The 26,180-nt window shown below is 44.7% G+C and overlaps 4 protein-coding genes across 4 annotated transcripts; 1 reads left to right on the forward strand and 3 right to left on the reverse strand.

Moving 5' to 3' along the window:
* Positions 1-613: 613 nt before the first annotated feature.
* Positions 614-4,315, reverse strand: PVX_118515 (histone, putative; the record flags this gene model as incomplete). Its single annotated transcript, XM_001615946.1, has 1 exon — positions 614-4,315. One exon carries the CDS (start codon positions 4,313-4,315, stop codon positions 614-616), a length of 3,702 nt encoding a protein of 1,233 aa, XP_001615996.1.
* A 6,973-nt stretch (positions 4,316-11,288) lies between these two features.
* PVX_118520 (ubiquinol cytochrome c oxidoreductase, putative) lies at positions 11,289-12,362 on the forward strand (the record flags this gene model as incomplete). The annotated part of the gene is made up of 1 exon (XM_001615947.1): positions 11,289-12,362. The coding sequence occupies one exon, from the start codon at positions 11,289-11,291 to the stop codon at positions 12,360-12,362; it is 1,074 nt and encodes a 357-aa protein (XP_001615997.1).
* Positions 12,363-13,787: 1,425 nt separating this feature from the next.
* On the reverse strand, positions 13,788-19,072 carry PVX_118525 (hypothetical protein, conserved; the record flags this gene model as incomplete). Its single annotated transcript, XM_001615948.1, has 2 exons — positions 13,788-18,760; positions 18,952-19,072. 2 exons carry the CDS (start codon positions 19,070-19,072, stop codon positions 13,788-13,790), a joined length of 5,094 nt encoding a protein of 1,697 aa, XP_001615998.1.
* Positions 19,073-21,141: 2,069 nt separating this feature from the next.
* PVX_118530 (hypothetical protein, conserved) lies at positions 21,142-25,540 on the reverse strand (the record flags this gene model as incomplete). Its single annotated transcript, XM_001615949.1, has 4 exons — positions 21,142-21,299; positions 21,514-21,628; positions 21,863-24,168; positions 24,385-25,540. 4 exons carry the CDS (start codon positions 25,538-25,540, stop codon positions 21,142-21,144), a joined length of 3,735 nt encoding a protein of 1,244 aa, XP_001615999.1.
* Positions 25,541-26,180: the final 640 nt, after the last annotated feature.

Consider the following 26,180-nt stretch of genomic DNA (forward strand, 5'->3'; position numbering starts at 1 on the left):
TTTAAAAGGTGAGCGATTTTTTTCCCCATTCATTCGTGAAAGTGTTTTAAAAAAGAAAAAAATTAAGACCGTACCTTTAAATATAAAATTGTACAAATGATTTCCCAAAAAAAATAAAAAAAATAAAATAAAATAACGTCCGTACGTGTATGCATATATAACTTTGCGCATATACAGTTTCGTGCATATGGCGCCTGGGTGACAAATAGCTCGTTCCGTATGAGCATTTAACAAATTTACAAATCTTAAAAATTATCTGTTAATTTTTCGTAATGGTCTAAAGTGGGATAATCAAGGGGGGAGGGGGAGATGACCATAACGTTTGTCGCGTGTGTGTGGGATGACACTACCGTTTTGTCGCGTGTGTGGTGATGGCGTGTGCTGATGATGGGCTTCCCCCCGCGTGCGTGCGGTGCTAAATGCACGTGCGCTTTGGTTGAATGTGTACAAGTTGCTATAAAAATCAGGTTCGCAGCTGTACGTTCGTGTAACAATGATGGCGTCGCGTTGGGTGCGCCTTTCTTGTGGCCTCCGTCCCGTTTCTCCCCATCTCACCGCTCCCCCCCTTAGCTCTCCCCATTTTTCACTTTATTTCCGTTTTGGCGGGAGAGCCTCACAAAAAGGAGTGCGTTTTTTCCTTCACCTTGTTGCTGTGATATTGCTGCGGGTTATAATTACAAACGTAATTATTTTCTTGGGCAGAGTATTGTTGAGTCGGTTGGTAAGGAACACCCTGCGCATTAGGGTTCAGGTTCAGGTACATTTTGGAGTGCACGTTTGGCTTCACATTTTGTTGAGCAGTGGACTTCATGTTTGGCATGATGTTGCTTAGATGGTTATGTGCAACGCTGTTGTTGTCTATATTTTGGTTAATCATATTTATGGCTGTATTTTTTGCCGCCGTATTTTCTGAGGTGTTTAAAATTTCGTTCAGGGCGTTTTCGGCCATTCTGGCGTTTATCTGTTTGTTCATGGGCGCACTAATGTGGCTGCTTGGTTGGATGTTCAGCTGGCCACTGAATTGGTCGGCCATTCGGCTGGTCATGCGGTCGGTCAGGCGGTCGGTTAAGCGGTCAGTCAAACGGTCAGTCAAACGGTCTGTCAAGCGATCGGTCAATCGGTCGGCCATAAGGTCGCTCATGTGGTCGCTCATCTGATCGCTCATCTGGCTATTTAGGTGGTCACTTATGTAGCTGTTTCGCGAGCCACTGTGGTGGTTAGCTAATTGGTTGTTCGGAAGTCGGCTTGGGGGGAGATGACTTTTGGGGAGCTGAATTTTGGGGGGATGATTTTTGGGGGGTTGATTTTTAGGGGGGTGATTCTTGGGAAGGTGGTTTTTGGTAAGGTGGTTTTTGCCCAGGTGACTTTTAACTATCTGGCTGTTCATTAGTTGGCTACCCAATTGGCCGCTACCAAGCTGACCGCTGTCGTACGGGGCGCTGTCAAACTCGCCGCTATCAAACTGGGCGCTGTCAAACTGGCCACTATCAAGCTGGGAACTGTCAAACTGGAGGCTGTCAAACATGCTGTTCTTCAGGCGGCCGCTATTAAAAAACCCATCGTTGAGCAGGTCTTCATTGAGCAGGTCTTCACTGAGGAGGTCTTCGTTGAGCAGATCATCGTTGAGCAGATCATCGTTCAATAACCCATCGTTGAGCAGCCCATCGTTGAGCAGCCCATCGTTGAGCAGCCCATCGCTGAGTACCCCCTCGCTGAGCAGCCCCTCACTGACCAGCCTCTCACCGAGCAATCCCTCGGTGAGTAGCCCTTCATGTAGCAGACCATCACTTATTCGGTTATCACCCACAAGTGCGCTGTTCCCCTTGTGTGCGTTGTGCTTCCCATGGTTTTTGCGGTTCTGAATAGCGCTGATATTGGTAGCCGCTGTGGTGGCCGAGGTGGTAGCCGTCGTGGTGGCGGCGGTAGACGTAGTGGTGCTCGTGGCAGTAATGCCATTATTATTCAGCTTGAAATAGTTATTTATCAAGTCTTTACTTTTCAAGTCCTTATTTATCTCCGCATTTGATTTCGTGGGAATGCTGTTTACACTCATCTTGTCATTTGTTCGGCTGGGTGGGAGGTTGTTCCCATCGCTTAAGAGGAGGTTGCCTTGCTTGCCGCGATTACTTTGTGAGTTGCTATTTTTGTAGAAGGGGTTAATTTGGCTGTTAGCCATCATTTGTGCTGCCATCATTTTGGGCACTTCACCGCTCTGAGCATTTCTCTGATCCAGGGAGGAAGAGCAGGAGGGGGGGGCGTTGTTCCTTGGCACGGACGAATCGTTTAAACTTACGTTTTGCATGTTGTTCATGAGGTTACCATTGAGGATATGGCTGCTGACTACGTTGGGGCCCTTTTGGTTATATCCCGGGTTGTGGTAATTGTAGACGTAACTTTGCTGGGGGTTCAGGTCGTCACTTGATTTGTCATCGCTCTTGCCGGTTTGGAGTCGTTGGTAGTTGGTGTTCCCTCCGCTGGGGTGCACCTCCTGTAGGTGTACCTCCTGAGGGGGTGCGTCTCGCATGTTTACATCCTGTGGGTGTACTTCCCTCGAGTGCTGCCCCTGCACCGCCTGGCTGTGCGAGCCCCCCTTTGGCTTCCTCACATCGTCGCTGCTCACCATGTTGTACTGAGCCAGCGCATGCTGCGCCGACGGCATTCCATTGTACGAAGATGATAGCGAAGTGAGGTTCAAATTAGGGTTCAAATGGATATTCCCATTGCACTCACTGCCACCAATATAGCCATTATCATTCGATACGTTAGACACGTTAGACAGGTTAGATAGATTAGACAGGTTAGAAACGTTTGACAAAATTGACAAATTTGAAACGTTAGAGACGTTGGCCATATTGGGAACATTCACTGTCTGCATGGCGTAACCAAATCTATTTTTCAGCTCCTGCAGTTTCTGGTAGGAGGGGATGTTTCCATTGACAAGGTCCTTGTTCTGCAGATTACTAGGAATGTTTACTGTTCTGCTGGTGGGTATATTTTGGTGCAACTCGTTGTAGAGACTACCAGATTCATTGAGCATGTTCTTTACATACTCTTGCTTACACTGTCTAGTCATATTATCATTAACGGATGAATAGCATTTGAAGTTGACATGACTTGCATTCACGTTGTTGTTGCCGAAGTGCTCACTTGTTGAGCCCTGGTTATTACTACTGCAACTGCCTCTGCTGTTGTACTTGGTTATTCCGCTTACGTGCGTGCACTGGTTTCCACTGCTACTGAGACTGTTGCGATGCTTCTCTTCGTAGCCTTTCGCGTTGTGCATGCACCCTCCCTGGTTGCTGTTGGAGCTGGAGTGCTCCTCTGTCAAATGGCCGTTTTGATTAAAACTCAGGAACAGGTTCTGTGCCATGTTGACAGCGTGGTTGGGTGGCGGCGTCGACGAGCTATCTGGGTCGTTGCCATTGTACAGGGCATTTAAATTGGCCGCGAATTCGTGCGCCGCGTCCCGCAGGTTTGCCATGTTGGCGGTTGGTCCGTTTGTGCTTCTCCCGTTTGCGCCCATCCCGTTCTCTGCTGCCAGGCTCGCGACCGTCACCGCATTCGCCGCATTCAACTCCTTCTCCGCGAGTTCCGCCATCTCGGCAAGCTCCTCATTGAGCGCCTGCATGCTCACGGCGCCCTTGTCGTTGCAGGCCGACGAATACAGGTTGTAGTACTGCTTCACGGTGTCGAAATCGACTCTGTGGTTGTCGCTGCCGTGGTTGTCACTTCCGTGGTTGTCACTTCCGTGGTTAACGCTGCTGTGGTTAACGCTGCCGTGGTTAACGATGCTGTGATTAACGCTGCTGTGGTTAACGCTGCTGTGGTTAAGGCCTCCGTGATGGGCACCGCCATGGATGCCGCCTCCCTGGCTACAGTCACCACTGCCGTTACCGCTGCTACTGCTGCTGTTGTTGTTCCTCTTGGAGTTCCCCTTGACATTTAAGTTAATGTATTTTATCCGTTCCTCTATGGGTATCAAGTCTATCAGAAAATCAAACATATCTCTTTTGCAAGCAGCTGAAATCACGTCTTGTCTTTGCAGTGTTCTTCGTTTGCTCTCTTCTGTGAACTTCCAGGCATAATTAGTTAACTCCATAATGAACAGCTCGCAAGCCTTGGCCAATAAGACAGGGGTGTCTGCTGACACCATCTGATTGCTTTTTATTTCATCATCTTCCTTCATAATTTTTTTAATTCTAGAAATGGGTAAATTATGGGTTCTTAAATCTTCCACACTCATATTTGAAATTTCGGCTAGCTGGTTTTTCCAAAAGGCATCAACCTCATCATCTTTGACGTTTTTTACATTCATATCTACATATATCGGGGGTTAAAAAGGGGAGAAAAAAAAAAAAAAAAAAAAGAGAAAGAGAGGAAGAGACAAACGGACAAATATGAGGGCACACGGTTGCTAATTCACCGGGCCAAGTAATCAAAGCTTCCTCGCACAATACGATTTTATAGGGAAGAACAAATTAACTCATTAATAAAATGGTAGAGCGAAATGTCTGCTTATCGAACTGCATTTGCAATTGGCATATGCTCGAATGTGTGTGATGGCTATCTGAATTTCACTTCGCCCCCTTTTGTACATGTACACTTCGGAAGTAGTGCGTGATAAAATGTGGGGGGAGTCAAAACAAGGCGGTTTAGAAAATCGACCTACGCCTTGTTAGCAAAATGAGGAGGAAACGAAAAATATTGCTGCCCTTGGGAGGAGGCGAAAAATACTGCTGCCCTTGGGAGGAGGCGAAAAATATTAGTACACTTTGGAGGAGACAATTAGCCACAGTAGTGTGTGCTCAACAAAGATGCACTTGGGTAGATGCATGTTTGGTGTCTTTCACAATTGTGTCTTGGGTGAATTAATAAAATCTGTTAAACAGTTAACCATTCGGGAAGGAAGGGCGTCTTCTACTTCTGCCTGATGGTCATTCTGCGATTAATAACTATTTCGACAGTTTGAAAATGTACACGAGTGTGTGTTCGCGAGGGGGGGCGCTGTTGCACAGTGGAATGTGTTGCTATCCCGGTGAAACGTGATGATAACGCTCTAGCCTAGCCATGTGAAGGACGACGAATGCGCGATGCTTCTCCTTTGTTCTACTGCTTTCACACCACTCCTCTTTGTTTAATTCTCGATCGTTCTGAGGAGCTTAGTAGAATTACTCCAGAAGAACTTCACTATCATATGGAAAAAAAAAGAGGGAAAGGGGGGGAAAAAAAAAGTGTACATAAATGCTTAAGCGTCCATGCAACTAATGCGAAGCAGCGCCACACAAGTACAAATGGAGTGCGTTTCCCCACTATGTCGCTTTGTCGATTTGCCATTTTGTCATTTTGCCCTTTTGTCATTTTATCATTTTATCATTTTGCCCTTTTGCCATTTTTCCATTTTTCCCTTTTTTCTTTTTTGCCCCCTTTGCGTCCTTTTCCTCGCTCGCTCTCTACCACTTTTGCATGAACAAGCAAGAAAATTGTGGAAAAAAAAAAAAACATACAAATAAGCATTCGGATAAGTGGAGATGCGAAAGGGTTGTACAAACAAGTAGCACAAATGTTCACTACATTTTAGCGCCCAAGCGGGCTTTTAAAAAGTCATGCAGAATGGCTTATGCACTGGCATGCGCGGTCCGTACGCACGGATTCGCGCAAGGGGTACTCCAAAGGATGCCCGCAGGGTGTGTAGGCACATGCACATGGGAAGAAGGAAAATAGAAATGTGCCACTGACAAGTAGTTCTGCATTATCCCATTAAACGAAAAAAAAAAAAAAAAGAATAACTACACAACACTTGTAATTTTCCTCGTATACCCCACCTCTGCATTAGCCAAGCGCCGAAGCATGGGAATGTAAACTACTTCATTGCGCATTTACAAAGGGGTGCTTATATAAAATACACATGTGCATTAAAACTGAACATTAGCATACACAGCACTGCATTTTTAAAGAAAGCAAAGGGGTAAAAATATTCAATGTGGTGCGAATTTCCACGCGGAGTGAGCAGTGGAAGGGGAAAAAACGGTTAAGCTTATTCCCCCTGCATGAGGAGGACGCAGGTAGCTTGTACGTATCGATGTGCCTCTATGGGCAAATAAATATGCTAAATTAAAGCTACAGGTGAAGAAGAGAAAAAAAAAAAAAAAAAAAAACAACTGCGTGACGGGTAAAATGCGGAGCAAGGGAGGGAAGCGCGGCAGGACAAAGCTTGTGTACATATGTGCACAGATGCATACGTATATTCGGAATGGTTAAAAATCCGTTTGTGCACATTTCGGCAGGCACTTTGTTCACATGTATGCGTCTTACCGGTACAGCAGAATTTCTTGGTGAGGAGGAAACGGGGGGATGTCGTTATAAACATATATAGTGCCTCACAAAAAGGCGTGATACAAGTAGGGGTACGAAATTACGCACACACACAAAATGTGGAAAATACATATCTGTGCGTTCATCATACACACATGAGCATTTGTGCAACCCTTCGTTTGAAACGTGTTACAAGGGATGGTGCATGAACATTTAATGTTCTTCTTTTTCAAAATTAATGAAGAAGATTATGCACATTTTTACAGAAAAGGTTAACAAAAAAAAAAAAAAAAAAAAAAAAAAATGGTCGCATTTTTCTGGGGATTTGTGTTGAACTGCTGCTTCGATGTTAGCAGCGTAAATGGGGTATGTAGAAAAACTTTCCTTTTTCCTTCTTCTCTTTTTTTACTTACGCTATCAGCATTTTTGCTATACCATCGGGCATCATGGAAGATAAGTGGAGGAGAGGGGGTTGGTATATTCCGGAAATTTGGAGCAAATTTCCTTTTTGTGCCTCTTTCGAATTTTTTTCAGTTTTCTGAATTTTCTGAATTTGTCGAATTGGCCGAACTGGCCGAATTGACTGAATTGACTAATTGACTGAATTGACTGAATTTTTGTTTGGTCACAAGTTGTTCTAAGTCACTTGCAGGCATTCCACCTGGCGCCAGTTTGTGGCAGTTGATTTTTTTTCACTTTCCCCTTTTTCCGAATTAATACATGAATGAATAAAATCGAACGAATTGGCATAAAAAACACTGAGAGGGCGAAAAAAAAAAAAAAAAAACAGGAAACACGCAAAGCGCAAAGCGCTGTTTTGAAAAAATGTACACATGTATGTGAAGTCACATGTACATTTCACATATCGACATGTTCACACTTGTACATAATTAAAAAAGGAAAAATTGAAAAAGAATTGGGCGATGTGTAAAAACGGGTTTTGCTTTCCCTCCTCTTTTGTTTATATTTTACATTTGTACTTTTCTCATGTGTATACATGTATATACGTATACACTTTTGTTTGCGCGTCCACCTTCACATAAGTGAAAAAAAAAAAAAAAATAATAATAAAACGAAATGAAGTAAGAAAACGAAAAAGAAAACAAGTTGGGAAAAATAGTGAAAAAGGCGAAAAGAGCGAAAATTAACGAAAAAGTACAAACAAGTACGGAAAATGGCGAAGAATCAGAAAAAATGGCAAAAAATCAGGTGAAAAAAAAAAAAAAAAAGTATGTTTGTACGCGCATGCATGTACAACATGTGACACGAAATTTTTCTTCAACATTCAGACAAACAGAAAAGTGTTTCGAAATTATTCATGTAGAGAAAACTTTTTCCTCCTTTATCGTTTTTCTGCTTTTCCAAAGGAGGAAGCAAGTCGTTTTAATTTCGTTACTTTGAAAAAAAAGCAAGCGTGAAAAAATTGAAAAAATGAACCAACTGAGGTGAAATTAATATAAAATAAAAGTTTGGGGGGGGGAAGAAGAAAAACATTGCTTCCTCTGCACGTCCAAAAACTTGTGAAGAGAAATGGCATTCCTTCGTATGAGTGTGATTCTTAGGAGATCAACCAGGTTCGTCATCCTTTCGCTGGCACGTCGTCCTTTCGCTGGCACGTCGTCCTTTCGCTGGCACGTCGTCCTTTCGCTGGTACGTCGTCCGTTCTCCGGTTCGTCCGTTGGCATGTACCATATTTTACTTACTGTTTGCTTTTACCGCTTGGTGATCTTATAGCGACGCTGCGCGCACCAAAACTGTACGCAAAAAAGTGCGTAAAAAAGTGCGCAAAAAGGTACGCAAAAAAGTACTAAAAAGGTACGCAAAAAAGTACGCAAAAATGTACGCAAAAAAGTACGCAAAAATGTACGCAAAAAAGTACGCAAAAATGTACGCAAAAAATGTATGCAAAAATGGCACGCAAAACTGTACGCAAAAGTGTACGCAAAATTGCTCGCAAAAGTGTACGCAAAATTGCTCGCAAAAGTGTACTCAAAACCGCGCACCAAAACTGGTCGCAATTTTCCTCCCCGCACTTCTTTCGTATGCACTACACATACGAAGCTACAACGAAAAAGAAAGAAAAAAAAAAACAAAGTTGCGTTGACGCACGAAGCAGAGCCTGCAAGGAGGAGAAGCTCAACATTTTAGGCGGTGTACAGAACTTTTCGCAAATGCGAAATTGAGAAGTGGTCTCGGTTATGGCCATGCGCATGGCGGAAACCCTCCAATCTACAAAATGGCCCAGTTGTAAGAACGGCCAAACAGCCTGACAAATGCCACCTCTACATGCATGTAACCATTCCTCTGAGCTAAGCCGCTCGAATATTTGCAGTGCCACAGAAAAAAAAAGAAATGACGAAAAAGTGTCTCACTAGTGTACAGGCATATGCAAAATATACATGTGCATCCAACACAAATGTGGCTAGTGATTCACCTAAAAAAATTGCGACAATGGTCACCTTTTTTCTATTAACATATGTGAGTCCTTTTTAAGAATAAAAAAAAGGAACAATTCTTTTGCTCTTAAGGAACAATGTTGGGAGAGCAAAATTGATGGACCTGCCTGCCCAGCATTACTCTCTGCAATTGAGGAGGGCGCATTCACCCCGAACAAATGATCATTACATTTTGGCCTGTGCCCAAATGTGAAGTTATCAAACTGGGACTAAAATGTTATTGCGAAGAAGAGGTGTGTGGGAAGTGGGGAGGGTGGAACTTCCTCAAATAAGTAAAAGGAAAAAAATGAGGGGGATCTAGGAAAGACCCTCGTAGGGGGGTGCCTTTCCCAGTTGTCCTAACGTAGCGGAAAATTCTGAGCTAGTTACTCATTTAGACGGGGGACAATAGCGCATGGGGTGATGTACCCACAATGTGTGCATTTATGTTTATTTTATATTGCTTTATTTTGCCTTATTTTGCTTTGCTTTTTTTTTCCCAAGATTGTGGAACCACATGGTCATCATGAAGCGCTGCTGATTAAGCACTACATTTGCCATTTCTTACGTGATGGCTTGCCACCAGCCAGGTTACCCCCTTTGGTTCTCTCTTCCTTTAAGCTTCAAATGGGACGAGCGAACTTGGTGCAAAAGGCAAATGCATGTCTGTTCCCCCGTCGAGCGTATAATCTGCTTATCCTACACCCTCTTGCGCGTAGAGGGGTGAACAAATATGCTTGTGTGAACCTGCTGCATGGGGTGGAGTGTGCTTTTTCGGCTTTCCACGATGACACATGGAAGGCGGATCAACAGTGCAATTTACTTAGATGCCTCCATGACAACTGTGCTAAAATGGGTTGCACGGCGGGGAACGCATGCAGATCTAAGCACGTGTGTATGCACATGCCTTTATGTGCATATATATGTGGGAATAACAGCGGCAACTGTTTTGCGGGCGTATAGGTAGGGAATAATTTTTTTTCTTCATTTTTGCCCCCTTTGCATTTTTTCACCTTTGTTGCAATTTTCCCTTGGCTATGCGCGAATATTTTTGGATGACCCTTTTCCTTGCGAGGTGCGCGATTGCTGAGAGGTGCATTTACACGTTGGGACAGTCGTGCAGGAGGCTGCCAGTGTGAAGAAGGCGGCCAATGTGTAGGCTACACAAATGCGCACTATAAATGAGGGATACACGCCGAGGTGAACGGAAGCATATTGGAATGAACGTACAATAGCAATTGCTATCCCCGTTCATGTCACCACCGGGCAGCGGCAAGTTCGACCCCTAGTTTTACACCAAATTGGAGAAAGGGGAATCCCAATTTTTAAAAAGAAAGGCTTTTTCCGCGTTTCTCATCAGGTCACTTTTTTGCGATTGTATCCGCCCCAGCGCGTTTTGAAAATTAGCCGGTTGGCGTACGTATACGAATGTATGTACGGATGAACATGTTGGTTTTTTTTCCCATTTTTTCCCCTTTTTTTTTCCTTTTTTTTTCTTTTTTTTTTCCCTTTTTTTTTTCCTTTTTTTTTTCCTCTTTTTTTTTCCTTTTTGTTTTTCCCTTTTTTTTTCCCGTTTTTTTTCCCTTTTGCGTTGCCCTTATGTGAGCGACTTCCCACCATATCGGTAACGAAGCATCCTTTCCTCGCCAAAAGAGTTATCACAAATGTTATGCCAGGCTGGGATGCATCAACTGCGCATTTCCCTTTGTACACTTTTGGCGCGTGTGGAAGGTTCCCAATGTGTTTTACTAGGCATATAGGTACATTTGCCAAAAAAAAAAAAAAAAATTGTGAAACATTTGAGAAAATATATAAAAAAGGGTTGAACAGGTAAGAAAAAAATATAAAATGAACAAATGGATGTTTATTGCGAAAAACGAGTGTAACGAATTGCCCATTGTCGGAAAAGTAGAAGACATTTATGTACCACCGCGAGCGTAAACTTTTGGGAAATTGCGCCAAAAGGTATGTGCAATGTTTATATGTACGTAGGTATGTATATATATATGCATACCTTTTTTTTTTTTTTGATTAGTTCCACGCGCACACTGCTTTAGTATCCCATTTACTGCGCGAGAGGCGACACATAGGGCCACCACCACCTGGCAGTAGCGCCCCAAGTGTGATCGACAGGATTGTTTTCTTTTCTACTGAGCCGTCTGAGGGGGTTCTCCAAATGTTAAAGCGGAAACAAGTGGTAGAGGGTATGCAAGCATTCGTGAGCACACACGCTCTCGTGTAGCCATCCGAGTTAGCGCGGTTTTGCAAGTGGAGCTAGAATCAGCCGTGTGGTTCGCACAATCAAAGTACAGTCAAAGGTAGCCCAATAAAAGGCAGTCAAATTAAAGACAGCCCGTTCTAAGGCATCCCATTCAAAGGCATCCCGTTCTAAGGCAACCCATTGAAGCAAAACCCAACGCACACAACAGGTATTAAGCGAAATATGACCCAGTTCTGCGGATTTGAAGGGAAAAAAGGCTGTTAAAAAAAAGGGAAAAAAAGGCAAATAACAGCGTAACCAAACAAGAAGGGAAGCGAAAAATGAAAAGCATAAGGAGCTTTGACCTTTTAATAAAGGGGAGAATATTTTTAAAAAAAAACGAACTCAACAAAATAGGCAGGAGGACGTTCGGAGGAACCTTCAACCACAACATAAAAGAAAACGATCGAGTACCAGCCGCCTCAGAAAATCCAAGTTACAAAAATCTGTTCGACCATGCAGATGATATAAAGCTGTGGGAAATAGAAGAGAAGGAAAATATTTGCCACAAGAAGGTGGAGGACCTGTCCGAGTTGGTCGAACCGTCAAATCATCCACATCAGTATGAAGGCATATTTGTGAGGACAAGATATGCACATTACAACCAAACAGCTGAACCCGTTTTTCCAAGAAAACCAAATTTAGAAAAAGGAGAATTAGCCAGTGGAGCTAATGTAACAAGAACGGATGTGTGGCATGACCCTAACGAACCTGCTGTCGTTTCAGTGGGTAAATTTGAACCACATAATTTTAGACCAGCTGGTTATGCAGAAAATGCACCCAACCCAGATAGCATTAACTCAGATTATCACCCAGATTTTAGAGAGTACAGATTGAGAGAGGGAAATGCGGATAGAAGAAGCTTTATGTATTTTATAAGTGCCTCCTACTTCTTCATCATGTCCTCAATTATGCGATCAACCATATGTAAATCGGTTCATTTTTTTTGGATTTCCAAAGATTTAGTTGCAGAAGGAACTACAGAGTTAGATATGAGGACTGTAAACCCTGGAGAGCACGTGGTAATAAAGTGGAGGGGGAAACCAATTTTTGTAAAGCACCGAACCCCTGAGGATATTCAGAGAGCTAGGGAGGATGACAAGTTGGTGGAAACGATGAGAGATCCGCAGTTAGACTCTGACCGAACTATTAAGCCTGAGTGGTTGGTTAATATAGGGGTGTGTACCCACTTAGGTTGCATTCCGGCCCCCGGTGGGAATTACAGCGGCTACTTCTGCCCTTGCCATGGTTCCCACTATGACAATTCCGGCAGGGTTCGCCAGGGCCCCGCGCCCTCCAATTTGGAGGTCCCCCCCTACGAGTTCGTTGACGAGAATACGATCAAGATAGGGTGATTCGTTAGCGGTTGGGCTGTTTAGCGGCGCGGGTTTGCTCTCTTTAGCGGGTGCTCTGTTTTGCTGTTTAGCGGTTGCCCATTTAGCGGTTTCCCCGTTTAGCCGTTGTTGCCTCCATTTTTGCCGCCGAACACCCCTCGTGGGACAACCGCACCGGCAGAGCCATGCCCGATAGAGGTCAGGCCTACACGGAAACAGTCCTGGAACGACGCAAGGACCACCCATTTGAACCCGAGCTCACCTCCTCAAAGGCCACCTCTCTCGTTAAAGCAGGTGGAAGCTTCTTAGTGCGATCGCGAGCAGTTCATTTAACCCGCTCCCCGCACATTGCGTACTGCACATTTTATTCGTCCGGATTTTTTTTTTTTTTCCCCTCCAAGGAGGCATATTTTTGTTGCAACAAAACAGGCCATTCTTTTAAAACACCATGCTGTGTGTATATATAAATATATATACGCGTGTGTGTGTGCATTTGTGGCGCACCCATTTGGGCATGGGCAGAACGCCTTTCCGAAGTGCGCAAAATGGTTGGCGACAAGGGTGGGAGTGACCCCAAAGAGGCGTGTCCGCCGCGCTGTGCGCATTTATCCATCTGCAACGTTTGCGGTTTTAAAAGGTTCCACTTCTACCGCTTTTCTTTATCATCCGTATCGTTCTGTAAAAAGATGGCGGCTGAAGGGAAGCGGTGAAGCCGTGAGGGGGGTACATTTTCTGTGCGAAATGTGTGCCAAAGGGGAAAAAAAAAAAAAAAAAAAAAAAACACATCGACAGTGCAATAACAAATTTTTGTTCATTAAAAAGGGGAACACGTGGAATGATCCAGCACGCAAATGGAACTTTTCAGGAAAGCGTGAGCAACTGTGGAGATCCCTCCCTCCTTGTCAGCTTCAAATTTTTGTCGCAGGCGAATTTGCCTTTGACTGTAGGTGTAGAGGTTTCTTTCCTCCACTTCGGCGTTGCGCACAAAATGTGGAATCGAAAATATTTTTTAAAAATTGCGTTTTAAGTTTCAGAATGACGAATGGACCGCAAAAAAAAGGGTGGCATTACAAAAAGGGGTGTCCACGCGTGTGCAGGTAATGTGTGCGTGGACGTGTGGGTGAAGGGGCGAGTAGGCCCTAGACTAAGGTGTGTATACCTGCGCACATGTTCGCACGCGCGTGATGGGGCATTTTTAAAGATGCCCGTGGGGTGAAAAGACTAAAACAATTGTGTGAAGGGCAAACGTGAGCACGGGCACGCGAACGAGCGGGCTGCGTAGGAGGGACGGGAGCACAAGAAAGGTGGGTGCACAGGAAAGATGGATGCCATGTACGCACGCGGTTTGAGTATGCCTTGTTCATCCGTACGCTTATTTGTCCTTTCTTCTGCCTGCTTTTCCGCCTGCCCACTCTACCGCGTCGCGCCTGCGTCACCGCTCGACCGTCACTTCCTGTGGCAGGTGCAGCCCTGAACGAACCTGTTCAGCTTATTCGATAAATGCTTGTACAAGAGGAAACAGAAAAAATTGTTTACGAGGAAAAGGATCAGGAGGAGGCCCAGGAGGAAGGCGTACAGGTTCCCTCTATTCTGAGGATCTCCGTACGCGCCGCCGAAATGTGATGCGCCGAAATGTGATGAGCCGAACTGCGCACCGGTGGGCGGTGCACCGCCAAACTGAGCACTGCCAAACTGTGCGGCGGCATCGCCGGCAGCGCCCCCGCTAAGGTAGCTGATGAGCACTCTCTTGTAGTGCCTAAATTTATACACAAGGTGGTGAAAAAAGGGTAAATTCCTGAAAAAATTGTAAATTTTAAAATAAAAGGTTTGAAGGCTGTCCACCGAGGAGTTATAATAAATGAGGGGGGTCTTGAATATGTCGTTATGACAATGATTTTCATAATACAAAAAATTGAAAATACTTTTTTTTTTTTCTTTAAAAATAAAATTGGGATTTTTATCGTGAAAGGAGTTTTTATTATGTAGCAGCATATTTTCTTCCTCTTCACCGCATAATGGGAACTTGCCGCCCATGGAGGCAGAGGTACTCCCCCCGTTGGCAGCAGTCGTTCTTCTTCCCCCACTTGTGCTTGGCCCTACTCCTGCTGCTCCTCCTCTTGTGGGTTTTTCGAAAAGGTATATTTTTTCTATCTCATCGTATAGCAAATCTTGTAAATATTTGCAAATATACTGGAGTGAATCAAAGGGTTTTTTTTTTTCATTAATTTGTAAAATGCAAATATCTTTCAAAATTTTGAAGAAGGATTCTGACTTGTTTCTATTTTTGTGTAAATTTTTCATATTTTTTTCGTTTATCATAATATATTTTAGCAGAAGGCTAATTGTGTTTTGTAAAATTTTAAAATTGGACAACATGTGGTAGATAATCTTCGTTTTGTTGTTTGTGATTTTTATAACATCTTTCAATTTAGAAATTACGTAATTATTTTTATTTTCAATAGTTTTTACTTTATCTACCAATGTTAGTAGGGCATGTCCTCTCGTATTTTTTGCTTTTTCTTCAATTTTTTCTTCTCGTATGCAATTCTGTTCATAATGATCGTACTGGATGTGATCATTCAGCACATGGTCAAATTCGTCCAGGTATTGCAATTTATTCTCTTTCATATTTTTTTTTTTCGCTTCACTGTTTATTGCTTTTTCTTTCATTTTATTTTCCGGTTTGTTAATAATTAATGGGATTTGTTTTCCAGATTTTAATTTGACAGAATATATTTTCGACTCGTTATTATCATCATATTCGCTAATGATATCGTACACTTCGTTCACAAGTTTGCTGTTGCTTTCTTCTGTTTCTTTTATTTCGTTCAAAATTTTTATACTTTTGTCATTGTTTTTTTCTCTGTACTTTACATTTATAATATTTTTCGTTTTGTCTTTTTTTTGCATTTCTTTGTGTATCCCCGCCTCCTCTACGTACTGTTTTAGGTACCTGTCTGAGTATATCATGTTTTCCATTTCGCCTAGGGTTAGGCACATCTTGGCCTCTTCCAGGTGACCATGTTGACTCCTTTGGATGGGTTTTTCGTTGTAGGCCCTTTTTGACTGCTCCTCCAGGTGGTCGGTACCTCCCCCTGCCTTCGCACTCTGCTCCTTTTTTGATACGTCTTTTTTTTCTCTTTCCAAGGTGATTCTCCAAGTGGATATACGGCTTATAATTAGGTCCACAAATAGTGCTGTAATCGCTTCGCACTGGGCTTTTTTTCGATACTGCAAATGTACTTCTTCTTTTTCCTGCACACTTGGCACCTCCTGTGGGGGGCGCAGCAACCCTCCCCTATTTCTCACGCTATGGGGGAGGTCCACGAGGGTGGCTTTCTCCATTCGAGCCGCTATGGTGTAAACTAGCTTACTTTTAGCGGTGGGCAGTTTTTCTGAAAAGGGGTGATTTGGCCTGCAATTTGGTGAGCAATTTGGAGTGAATTTTGCCGTGAAAATTTCCGCCCAATTTGCCACATGATCGGAGACGACTTCTCTTACGTAGCTTTCGCTCTTCGCTGGGTCCTCTGCAATTCTGCGGCTAGACAGGCTACTGCAAATATCTGCCATCAGCTTCGGTAAGAGCTTCACATCCCTGGGGCTTCTCATCAGCGCCATGGTGTGGTAGCGCGAGTGCACGTTTTTGCCTCTTAACATGTGCAGGTACAGCGTAAGTGTGTTAATCGTTGGGGGGGGTTCAACACTAACTTGGTGATTTATAGGGGGGTCCCTCAGGTGGGGCGGTTCCACTGGGAAGGGTTCCCCATCAGGGTAGTACTCCCCAGTATCTGCGTCCTCCTCTGCACCCTCCACCGCATCTTCCTCTGCACCCTCCTCTGTATCCTCCTCCGAACCCTCCTCCCTGTAGGCGTAGTACGACAGATCCGTTCTCTCCAAACGGTCCTGCCTTTTGCAAGTCCTGCTTCTATCCGAGTGGGCAAAAAAAAGGCCGTGCAGTTCCTTCTCAAGTGTGGATTTGTCTCTCTTCTTCAAAAGGAGCCCATTCTTCATCAAATCTACACACCTGCCACGATTGCGCAGACTAGCTAGTGGGGCACATCTCACGAAGTACATAAGCAACACTGAGTCGAATGTGTTTTTCCACTTGGTCATGAAATCAAAGCACCATTTGAGGCTCTCCAAGTTGTGTGTTTCGCGGCCCTTTCTCAGTTCACTGAAGAGGTAGACCATTATCAAGCCGTCCTGGGATTGTTCCTTCAGAGGGGTTAAAATTTGCGGGTCCTTTATTCTACTCTGTTGCTGCATTTTTTCCAAAATGTAAGTCATGAGAGGGTCCTTCTTCTCCTCCTCCTCGTGGGGGAAATACCTCGATGCGTCGCATGTTGGGAAACGAAAAATGGGCGAGTAAAAAACGTGTAATTTTTTTATATGCCCTACTTTGTTAAACCGCTTTGATAAGAAGACGTTTCTAAATATTCCCCTTTTTTTTCTGGTTTTCCTTTTTTTTTTCTTCAAAAATTTATGTCTTCTTCTCCTTGGGGGGGGCAGCCTCTTTCCAGATATGAAGACGAGATACTTTCGGATGGTGGACTTGATCAAGTTACGTCTAAAGGTAAGCAGTTTGTTAATATCCCCCGCGTGTTTTTTCAAACAGGTTATGTCGTGACTGCACAGGAGACGGGGCTTCCATATAGTCAGGAGGGGGTACATACGCCTATTCTGCAGAATACTATTTTGCACGTTTTTTATAGCCCCGTAGTTGTAGCAGTGCAGTTTGGGGGGTTTCCTCGGTGGTGCCCCACTAGGATTCGATGAAGTGGTCCTCTTGACAGACGTGCGTGGAGTGGTTCCACTGTGCTGGGGAACGCGTCTCTGGATATCCCCACAGCTGTGCAATTTTGGAAAGACCCTCCTCATGTGCACACGGAAGGGGGAGAGAAATCGCCGATGGGTGGGGACATGCTCCCCCGGGGGGCTTCCCCCAAGGAGTGCATCATCCACTGGATTGAAGAAGTGATCCACTTGGATGGCGTCTTCCATGTGGTGATCGTAACTGAGCTGGTCCTTATGCCTCATGAGGTAGGCAACATAAGGCATGTACTTGTTAACCACATTTTTGTAATTCACAAATGGGTAATTTTTTAACAGCTTGGATATTCTGAGTTTGTTAAAATTTTGAAGCAGAGCATATTTCTTCTTCATAGCTTTGTTCAGGATAACTAGCGAGTGGGGTGAGACGCCCTGATGGGATTTCTTCTTGCTTAGCAAATTCTGCTTCGTGGCTAGAGAGGGGGATAGACTAGCTCTGTCTTTCTCTTCCTCTTTCTGTTGACTTGTATTCACTTCATCCTCCTTGCTGGTGTTCCTTTCGTGGTCTCTCTTATCATCAAACGCGTTTCCTATTTGTTCTGTTAAATGGTCAAGTGACGGTTCGTTAATGTGACCCCCCTTGGAGTCTCTCTCGACAAGTTCTGCGTTCATTAGTTCCTTTTCGATGAGCTCCGTATCCATCAGCTCCTTTTTGATCAATTCTGTGTCCATCAGTTTTGAATCGATAAGATCCGTGTCTATTAATTCTTCTTCTATCGTTTCAGGGTCTAGGAAGGAGCCTTCGAAGGGGGTAAAGTTGGGCACCGTCGGGGGGGTTGCACTGTGGGGAGGTGCCCCCATGGGGGGTTGCTCTGTTGTGATATTTTCGCTCGTTTGCATTTCTGGTGAGTGGAGTGCCTCCCCGTTTTGCTTCTTATCTATGTGTCTGTTCCCATTTCGCCCGTCGCCTAACCCTGGTGCAGTCCCCCCACCCTGTATGCGCTCCTTATCCTCAAGGAGGACCTCCAAATTTTCTATCACCTCATGGTCGCGGATGTTTTCATTTTTGCCATGCTTGTAATTGTCGTGGAAATCCTTTTCAATCTGAGTGATGTTATCATCGGAGTATATTTTATCGCTGAGCATATCAACCCCAGATGAGGCAAAAATTTGCAAATGCGTCAAAGTGCAATAATAATTCTTTTCTAAGTTATGGTGAGAGAGCACAACAAATTTCATGTACTTCACCCAACAGTTATCTTCATCATAATTTTTACAATAATCATAAATATTAAACAGTTCAAAGCTCTTTGTAAAGTTGGTGGCAATTTTCCCTAGCTTTTTCCATTTCTTGGTTGGGTATACATCACTCCCTAAGATTTCTATCACTTTGAAATTAGACGCATAGTGCTCTAGGGAGACTAAACCGATTTTTTCTATGTGTATAATGTCACTGAATGAGTAGATCCACCAGATGTCAGAATTGCATGGCGTCAGCATGTAACTGTCATAGTCGTACTGTTGGATCGATCGGATGTTTATGATGCCCTTGCTGTACTCGATTATCTTCGTCCCGGTGTCCAGCGAGCCGAAGTCGATTTTCAGCTTCAGGCTCGTCAGGTTGTAGTTTTCGCCCAGGATGTACTTCTCTGCAGTTAGGGGGGTAAGCGGTTAAGCGGTTAAGCGGCGGTGAGGCGATTGCGCAGCGGTGAGGCGATTACGCAGCGGTGAGGTGATTGCGCAGCGGTGAGGTGATCGCCCGGGCGTAACGGACTGGTCGACTTGCCAGCTGCCCCTACGAAGGCGAACCCTAGGGGCGCCTCTCACAACTCGCGCATACCTGTCGACGAGCTGTCCTGGTTGTTATTTATGTCGTTCATATAAGTCGTATCTTTGGGGGTGAAAAAGCTTTTTATAAGAAAAAACAAAAAATTTATTGAAATTAAAAACCACCATATCATATTCCTTGTCTTCCGTAGTATAGTAACGTTTCAATTTTTTTTTTTTTTTCTCTTATTTAGCTTTCTGGCTACTCTGCAGCTTTGAAGACTGCCCGTGCGTGTCCCCTTTGGTATGCAGCGTTAACTGAGCACTGTTGCGGGGGGTGGTTACGCGGCTACTTCTGCAGGTGCGCGGGCATTTATTTAGACGCTTGGGAAGTCGCATGCTGCATGGTTTGCTTTGCGTAGCGCCGCACCGGTCTGGTCGCGTGGGGGCATGTGTGCTGGTGTACCTTCGCAGATGAGCAGTTGGGCAGTTGCGTAGATGAGCAGTTACGTAGTTCGGTAGCCGCCTATCTGCGTGTCTGCTCCTTCCGTTTCGCCAACCAGTGCCGCAGCTACGGTGGTCCCTTACTCGGCGCGTTTCTGCTCAGCCCAGATGTGCCTGATGACTGGCTCGGTTTTGCCTTCTTCGGCTGGCAGTGAGTGAGCGTTCTCAAATATACATACAGATATGTACTTGCATACATACATGCGCCCGCCAAGGTTGTGCGAATGGGTCTGCTGCCTTGGGGGTGTTGCACTTCCCCTCAAATGAGCTGCAAAAAGGGGGTGCCGCCGTTTCTGTGTCTTTGCCGTTTTCTCGTTTGGACTTGATGCGGAAAAAGGGGGACGTTAAAGAAACGACGAATTGGGAAGGTCAAAAGGGTTGGAGGTGGGACAAATGGGCGGCGCTGCGAACAAAGGGGCGGCACCGCAAACAAATGGACAGCGCTACGAACCAATGGGTTGCGCGGCAAACAAATGGATAGCACTACGAACATGCGGGTAGCACCACGAACATGCGGGTAGCACCACGAACAGGCGGGTAGCACCACGAACAGGCGGGTAGCACCACGAACAGGCGGGTAGCACCACGAACAGGCGGGTAGCACCACGAACAGGCGGGTAGCACCACGAACAGGCGGGTAGCACCACGAACAGGCGGGTAGCACCACGAACAGGCGGGTAGCACCACGAACAGGCGGGTAGCACTACGAACAAACGAACGCGCTCTGCTGCGTGCTTTTACAAAGGCGCACGGGTATGTAAGAGTCGCATACAGGTACATTTAAGAGCGATGATGTGAAGGTAAGCGTTTAACAGGACTTCCCTCATGTTGGTCAACTTAAAACGCCGAAAAAAACAAACAAAAAAAATACAGCGTAGCGGTGAAGCAGTGGGGCAACGAAGATGAGAAGTTGCGAAGTTGCGAAGTTGCGAAGTTGCGAAGTTGCGCAGTTGGGAAGTTGCGAAGTTGCGAAGCGATGCAAAAAATGAGCCTCTTTATTTCCCCGCGCTTTTCGTTTTGTTGCATGTTTAAAAAGGACGTTCCTTTGAATTTTTTCTTTAATTATCGCGACGTTTTTGGGACGTTTTTGCGACGTTTGGGACATTTTTGCCACGTTTGGGACATTTTTGCGACGCTTGGGACATCACACAATTGCAGAATTGCCGCGACGCTTCGCATCATTTTTGCCCCATTTTTGCCGCGTTTTTGCGGCGTGTGCCGATTTTTCCACAAAGGCATTCATGGCGAAAATGGTTTGAATAACTGAAATCGAGGGGGACGCGCTGTGGTTGGCCCCACAAGTTTTGCCAAGCATGTACGAGTTGTGGGAGTTTCGTCGCGTACGTTCGCAGAGATGTATGCAAAGAACGTTTTGCTGTGCATGCATTTTGTGCGTGTGCCCGTTCATGTCGTTCGCTGAACTGCACTGTTTTGTAGCCTCTCCCCACACACACACACCGTTGCACATCGTGCAGGGGGAGAAAATGGTAAAGATGTGTTTGGCTGCTGGAGGAAGGAGCTTCATAAAAGGGTGAGAAGCAAAAATAGCGTAGGGGAATACCCACAGGGGGGAAATACATATCACCTAAAGGAGTAACACCTCTCCAAGAAAAGAACGCTTGTAATGAACTCTATTTATTGGCTCTCTTGGCATTTCCTTAGGCACGCCGATCCACTTTGTCTGGCCGGTTTGTTTCCCCCCTTTTTTTAGGTCTTGAAAGAAAAAAAATGAAGTGCAGGAAAACAACTCGAGGGGGCCTCACAGGCAGAGAGTACATTCACGACTTAAAAGGGAAATTTTTGTTTTTAAAAATTTCTTGTAGTAGTGATTAAGCACAAGCTTATATTCCTCACAGTTTGGAAGTGGCTCTCTCGGTTTGGCGCAACTGGAAATGTCGCTAAAATTGCTGAGGTTTTCTGAGGAAAAAATTGAACGAAAAAAATGTGGCACAGGTTTGTGCAAACGTGTTGTTGGGTGGGGGTGAAGAGGGGAGCGATCTTGCGTGAGCACGGACGAAGTTGCCACAAAAAAAATATATGTATGTATGTATATATATATGTATGTATATATATATGTATATATATACGTACACACTGCCGCGGCTAATGTGGCCACCCCCGCAGAACCTACCTTTCGCTTTCTCGCTAAGGAGCAAGGGGGGAGATGCGTCCTGTTCGCGGCAGAACTGGAAGACGCGGTTCAAAATGTGGAAGTCAACGGAGAGGTTGTCCAAATAGATTAGCAGCTGAGAAGTGGGGAAAAGGGGGTAGAAAAATAAAATAGACACACCGATATGATTTTGCTCGAAAGGGTGAGGTGACTGGCTGGCTCACTGCCCACAGGAGTGCACTAGTCAATCGGCTGACGCAATAATGATAGGAGGACAAAAAAGTGAGCGGAGGCAGTCCATGTGTGCCCCCATGGGATGTGCGTAATGCACGGAAAACTCGCCGATCCGCGACTGCAAAGCGGCACTTACGACTTCCCGAATGTTTGTTCGAATGCTTCCATCCGCGTGCATGCGATGTAGAGAGGTAGAAATGGTTCGAATTATTTTAACCCTCTTAAGTCTACGTAGGACAGCTCGAACGTAAGGCGCTAAGGCTTTTGGCACGTCACCATCTTGAAGCGACTGTAAAAAGTGGGCTCGTTTTGCATTTTTAAACGTGAGCGACGCTGCATCGGTAAAATGGGATACACTTTTCTGCAAATTTTTCTTTGATGCGATCGTGAGGCTGTTATTTGGCGTAACTTGTCTTTGCGCATTTGTTTCGAAAAAGGATGAGGCAAAAATAGAGCGCAGAGCGCCTATGTAGGGAAGGCTAAAATTGGACAGGCACGGGGAGTAGTAATGAGAACTTAGGAGCAAAATGCTGCATCTGATAGACTCCAAATGGAAAGATTTTTTCTCTAGGAATGAAGCAAACTGGTGTAACTCCTGCATATGTTTGTTGTTGATTAGTGTTATTATTGGGTAGTGGCTATTCATTTTTGCCTTCGCTTTTGATTCTTTTTTAATTGTTTTGATCAAATAGGCAATTCTTTGCAGCATGGCGTTATGCTCAGGATCATGTTGTGATGTGAATTCTACAGAAATTGGAGATTTTTTTTTTTTTTTTTTTTTTTTCAAATCAACATATTTTTTGTAGTCTAAGAAGAACTTATATAGGAACGTTTTCTCTAGTATGCTTTTTAACTTGTCTTTGGAAAGAGTTTTGCCCTCTTGTGGGGCATCATTCAGGGAGAGGTACTTCGAATGGGTCTCTTCCTCGTGGACTCTTTTGTAATGCGTGTCGATGATGAACTCATTCTTGGGATAGTTATAAATAAAGGAAAAGCAAAAGTAGAGAAGCAGGAGACTAACTACATTTTCCGTTTCGCCGCAGGAGGGATTCATATTCTGGATGCTCCACGATAAATCAGCTAGCAAGGTGTAGATAACTCTCTTCAGTTGCGTCTTTTCTTTTTCATTTTCCTTGTGCACTTTTTGTACTATGTTTAGCGTATAGCACATGGACTTTATCATTTTGGTGACCATCTCTATTTTGAGGAACTCACATTTTTGCTTCACGTTGAGGTACTCCGTTGCACTTCCAAACAGTTCGACCTTCACATGGTACGTGTGTGTATTTGCTCTGCAGAAATGTTTGACGATTTTTTCGCTCTTCTTCATTTTGTAGGGGATGTTCTGTAGGAGGATGTCTCTAAGGGGGAAGAGCAGCTCGTTCGTTTGGCCTTCATTCGTTCGCTGCTGTTCAATTGAGGGTTCATCTTCCTGCTGAGCCCTTTCTAACCGATTCTGCAGCGTCTCCCCTTCGAGTGCACCAGCGTGATCGCGACGAATGGAGCAGAGGATCCCCCGCAAGCAGAGATTATTCTGAAGAATGAAATCCAAGTCTGTGTATCCTCCCACCAAGTGGGTGGTCAAAATGTCCATAATTTGGTCTCTCATTTGGGGGCATTCCAACGAGTCTACATGCAGGGTCTCCATTTCGCCCATTTTGTCACAAAAACTGCTTTCATTTCTAATGAGAAGAACAAACTGGTACACGTGAAGGAGAGTAAAACTGGAAGCTGCACAATGTTCTGCATTATTGAGGTGCAAATAAATTTCCTGTTGTTTTTCTATGAAGACAAAAATGCACAGCATGATATTCACAACGTTTTCGTAGTACCGGTTGAGGCTCCTTAGACTGAAGGATCTAATCATGGCGAAGCAGAAACAGAAAGGAATGTCTCGTTGTAGATATTTCCCCACCATATGTGTGTTGATTATTTCTAGTCTGTGCTTTACTTGGTCAGTGTGTGTAATGATTTCCATGTTGAGGGCTCGTACTTGACTCAGCAGAGTGGTAAAAAGCCTCAAGTTGGTAATTCCCGTTTGGAAGTCCTCAAAAATGTGGCATGGTACATATCTTCTTATATCTTCAATTGAGAGGTAAATTTTTTCCACATTTTCTAACTGGGTCTCTCCCCCCTGTTTAATCAACGCGAGTGCTTTTCTGGCACTGACAATTATGTAGATGCTGTACATATAGTGAACGTAGTTTTGTGACTTTATTTCTTCTAACGTGCTTAATGTATTCACACAACTGCTGCTTCCCTCCATTGGTGCGTTTTCCTCAAAAATGGCGTCCTGCACATTGTAGTATTTGATTTCTTCCTTTATGATGAGCAAACAGCTGTCACATGCGCGGATGCATTCTTCCAAGTTGTTCGCCAGCAGGTGGAGGAGGGAGCAGTTGTTCAGCACCTTTATGTGTTCCTCCTTAATGAGTTCGTGCCCTGCGGTTTGGGGGAGGGGAGAGTTAGGAGTGGCATGTAAATGGCGGCACGTGAAGGGTGGTATGCGAATGGGACGTTCGCACGGGGGTTTTCAGTGTGGCTCGTGCAGATGGAGGGCGCGCCACAGTTGGGGGGGAGAGGCGCACACTGGTGCTACGCATATGTGTGTGTATATATATATACATCTATGCGCACGTATGTACGCTCGTTTCTCACCCCTGAGCAGGTAGGAGGACACGGATTTGAGCGTCTCCAAGCAGCTGACAAAGTCGGAATTCCTGAAGTAGAGCTTCTTCGCCTTTTCTATCAAAACGATGAGGAAGAAGTTTTTGGTGGACGTGCAGCTCGGCAGCTTCTGCTTCATCATTCTGGACTCTCTTGCAGGCAGCTCGTTCCTCTTCATTTGGGTAAACTTCAATTCGATGACCCTATTGTGCGTTGCTCGATCTTGGAGGAGCAGAAGTTTAGGCTCGTTTTTCTCAACCACGTCGGATCGGGGTACTACCAATTGGTCGTTACTTCCCGTGTTCTCTCGGATCAGTTCTTCCACTTGGCTGTCCATATCATTTGATGTCTTTTCTTCAGAGATGGGCAGCTCACTAGAGTTATCAACATTTCGATGTGCGCGATTTGCCGTGTCTACCTCATTGTGCTGTTCCAGTTTATCCGTTTCGCCTTCGTCACAATTTTGGTATATCGAATCGATCGCTCTTTTGCGGATTTCTTCCTTCTGGTTTTGCAGCAGCTCATTTTTTTGTTCCTCCAGCTGGGACTGTATCCTTTGCGCATCATCTTGCAGCTTCTTGACAAAGTCGTCTCGCGAGTTTTTATCTCTCTTGAGAATTTTCTTTAAATCGTCTAAACTGTTGATTCTTCTTTCATTAATCATCGATTTGAATTTCTGCTCCTGAGCAATTAATATGTTCTTTTCTTCCTTTGAGCACTTTATCAAATTTGGGTATGTGGCATTTTTGTACATGAGGAAAACATTGAAGTAATTTAAATGCCCCCATAATTTGCTCTCTTTTTTCTTCAAATTTAGGGTGAAAAAGTTAGTGCTTTCTCTAACTTGTATGTGCTCCTTCAGCATGCTTATTTTGTCATACAGATCGATGTTCACCATTTTATTTTTGTGGCTTATTTTGATGTACGTGTCTGAAATGAGCAGGTCCTTTGCGTTTTCCACTTCCACCAGGTGTTCGTCGTAGAAGCACAGGTCTTCTAAGCAGCTGACATCGGAGAAGACGCGTTCGCGGGGCTGCTCGGTTTCGCGGCGCTGTTCACTTTCTAGGCGCAGCTCATTTTCGCCGCCCCCTTCCTTTTTCAGCCTTATCTCCACGGAGTCGAAGTTTTCTCTCCAGGTGAGTTCCATGGGAGGGGAAGCGGTGCGTAGGAAGCGGTACGCAGGGGAGTGTTACGTAGGGGAGTGGTGCGTAGGAGAATCGTAGCAAAGTGGTAGGAAGCCGTTTGCGTACAGGTGGCCTACACGTGCTTCTATTTTCCACGTTATCCAGAGGAAGCAAAGCTCCGGGGGAGGAACAAGTAACGAAGGGCTGAAGTTGGAGCAACAAGCCGGAGTGAAGCCCAAAGCTATAGTGTAGGTAAAAGCTAAGGTGTAGCCCAAGGCTAAAGTGCAGGCAGAAGCTAAGGTGTAGCCCAAGGCTAAAGTGCAGGCAGAAGCTAAGGTGTAGCCCAAGGCTAAAGTGCAGGCAGAAGCTAAAGTGTAGGCAGAAGCTAAAGTGCAGGCAGAAGCTAAAGTGTAGGCAGAAGCTAAAGTGCAGGCCGAAGCTAAAGTGCAGGCCGAAGTTAAAGTGTAGGCCGAAGCTAAAGTGTAGGCCGAAGCCGGCTCAATTCCTAAGAACCTCAGGGTTAGGAAATTTGCTCCAAGTTGAATCTATCAACATAGGATCGCACAAGATATCCGCATGGAAGCTTTTTCGTGAATAATTTTGTTGAGTAGATTTTTTTTTGTTTTTTTTTTAGAGTATTAATTTGGGGTGTTAAATGTGAAA

The sequence above is a fragment of the Plasmodium vivax genome, chromosome 12 (genome assembly GCF_000002415.2).
Source record: "Plasmodium vivax chromosome 12, whole genome shotgun sequence".
NCBI classification, from domain to species: domain Eukaryota; phylum Apicomplexa; class Aconoidasida; order Haemosporida; family Plasmodiidae; genus Plasmodium; species Plasmodium vivax.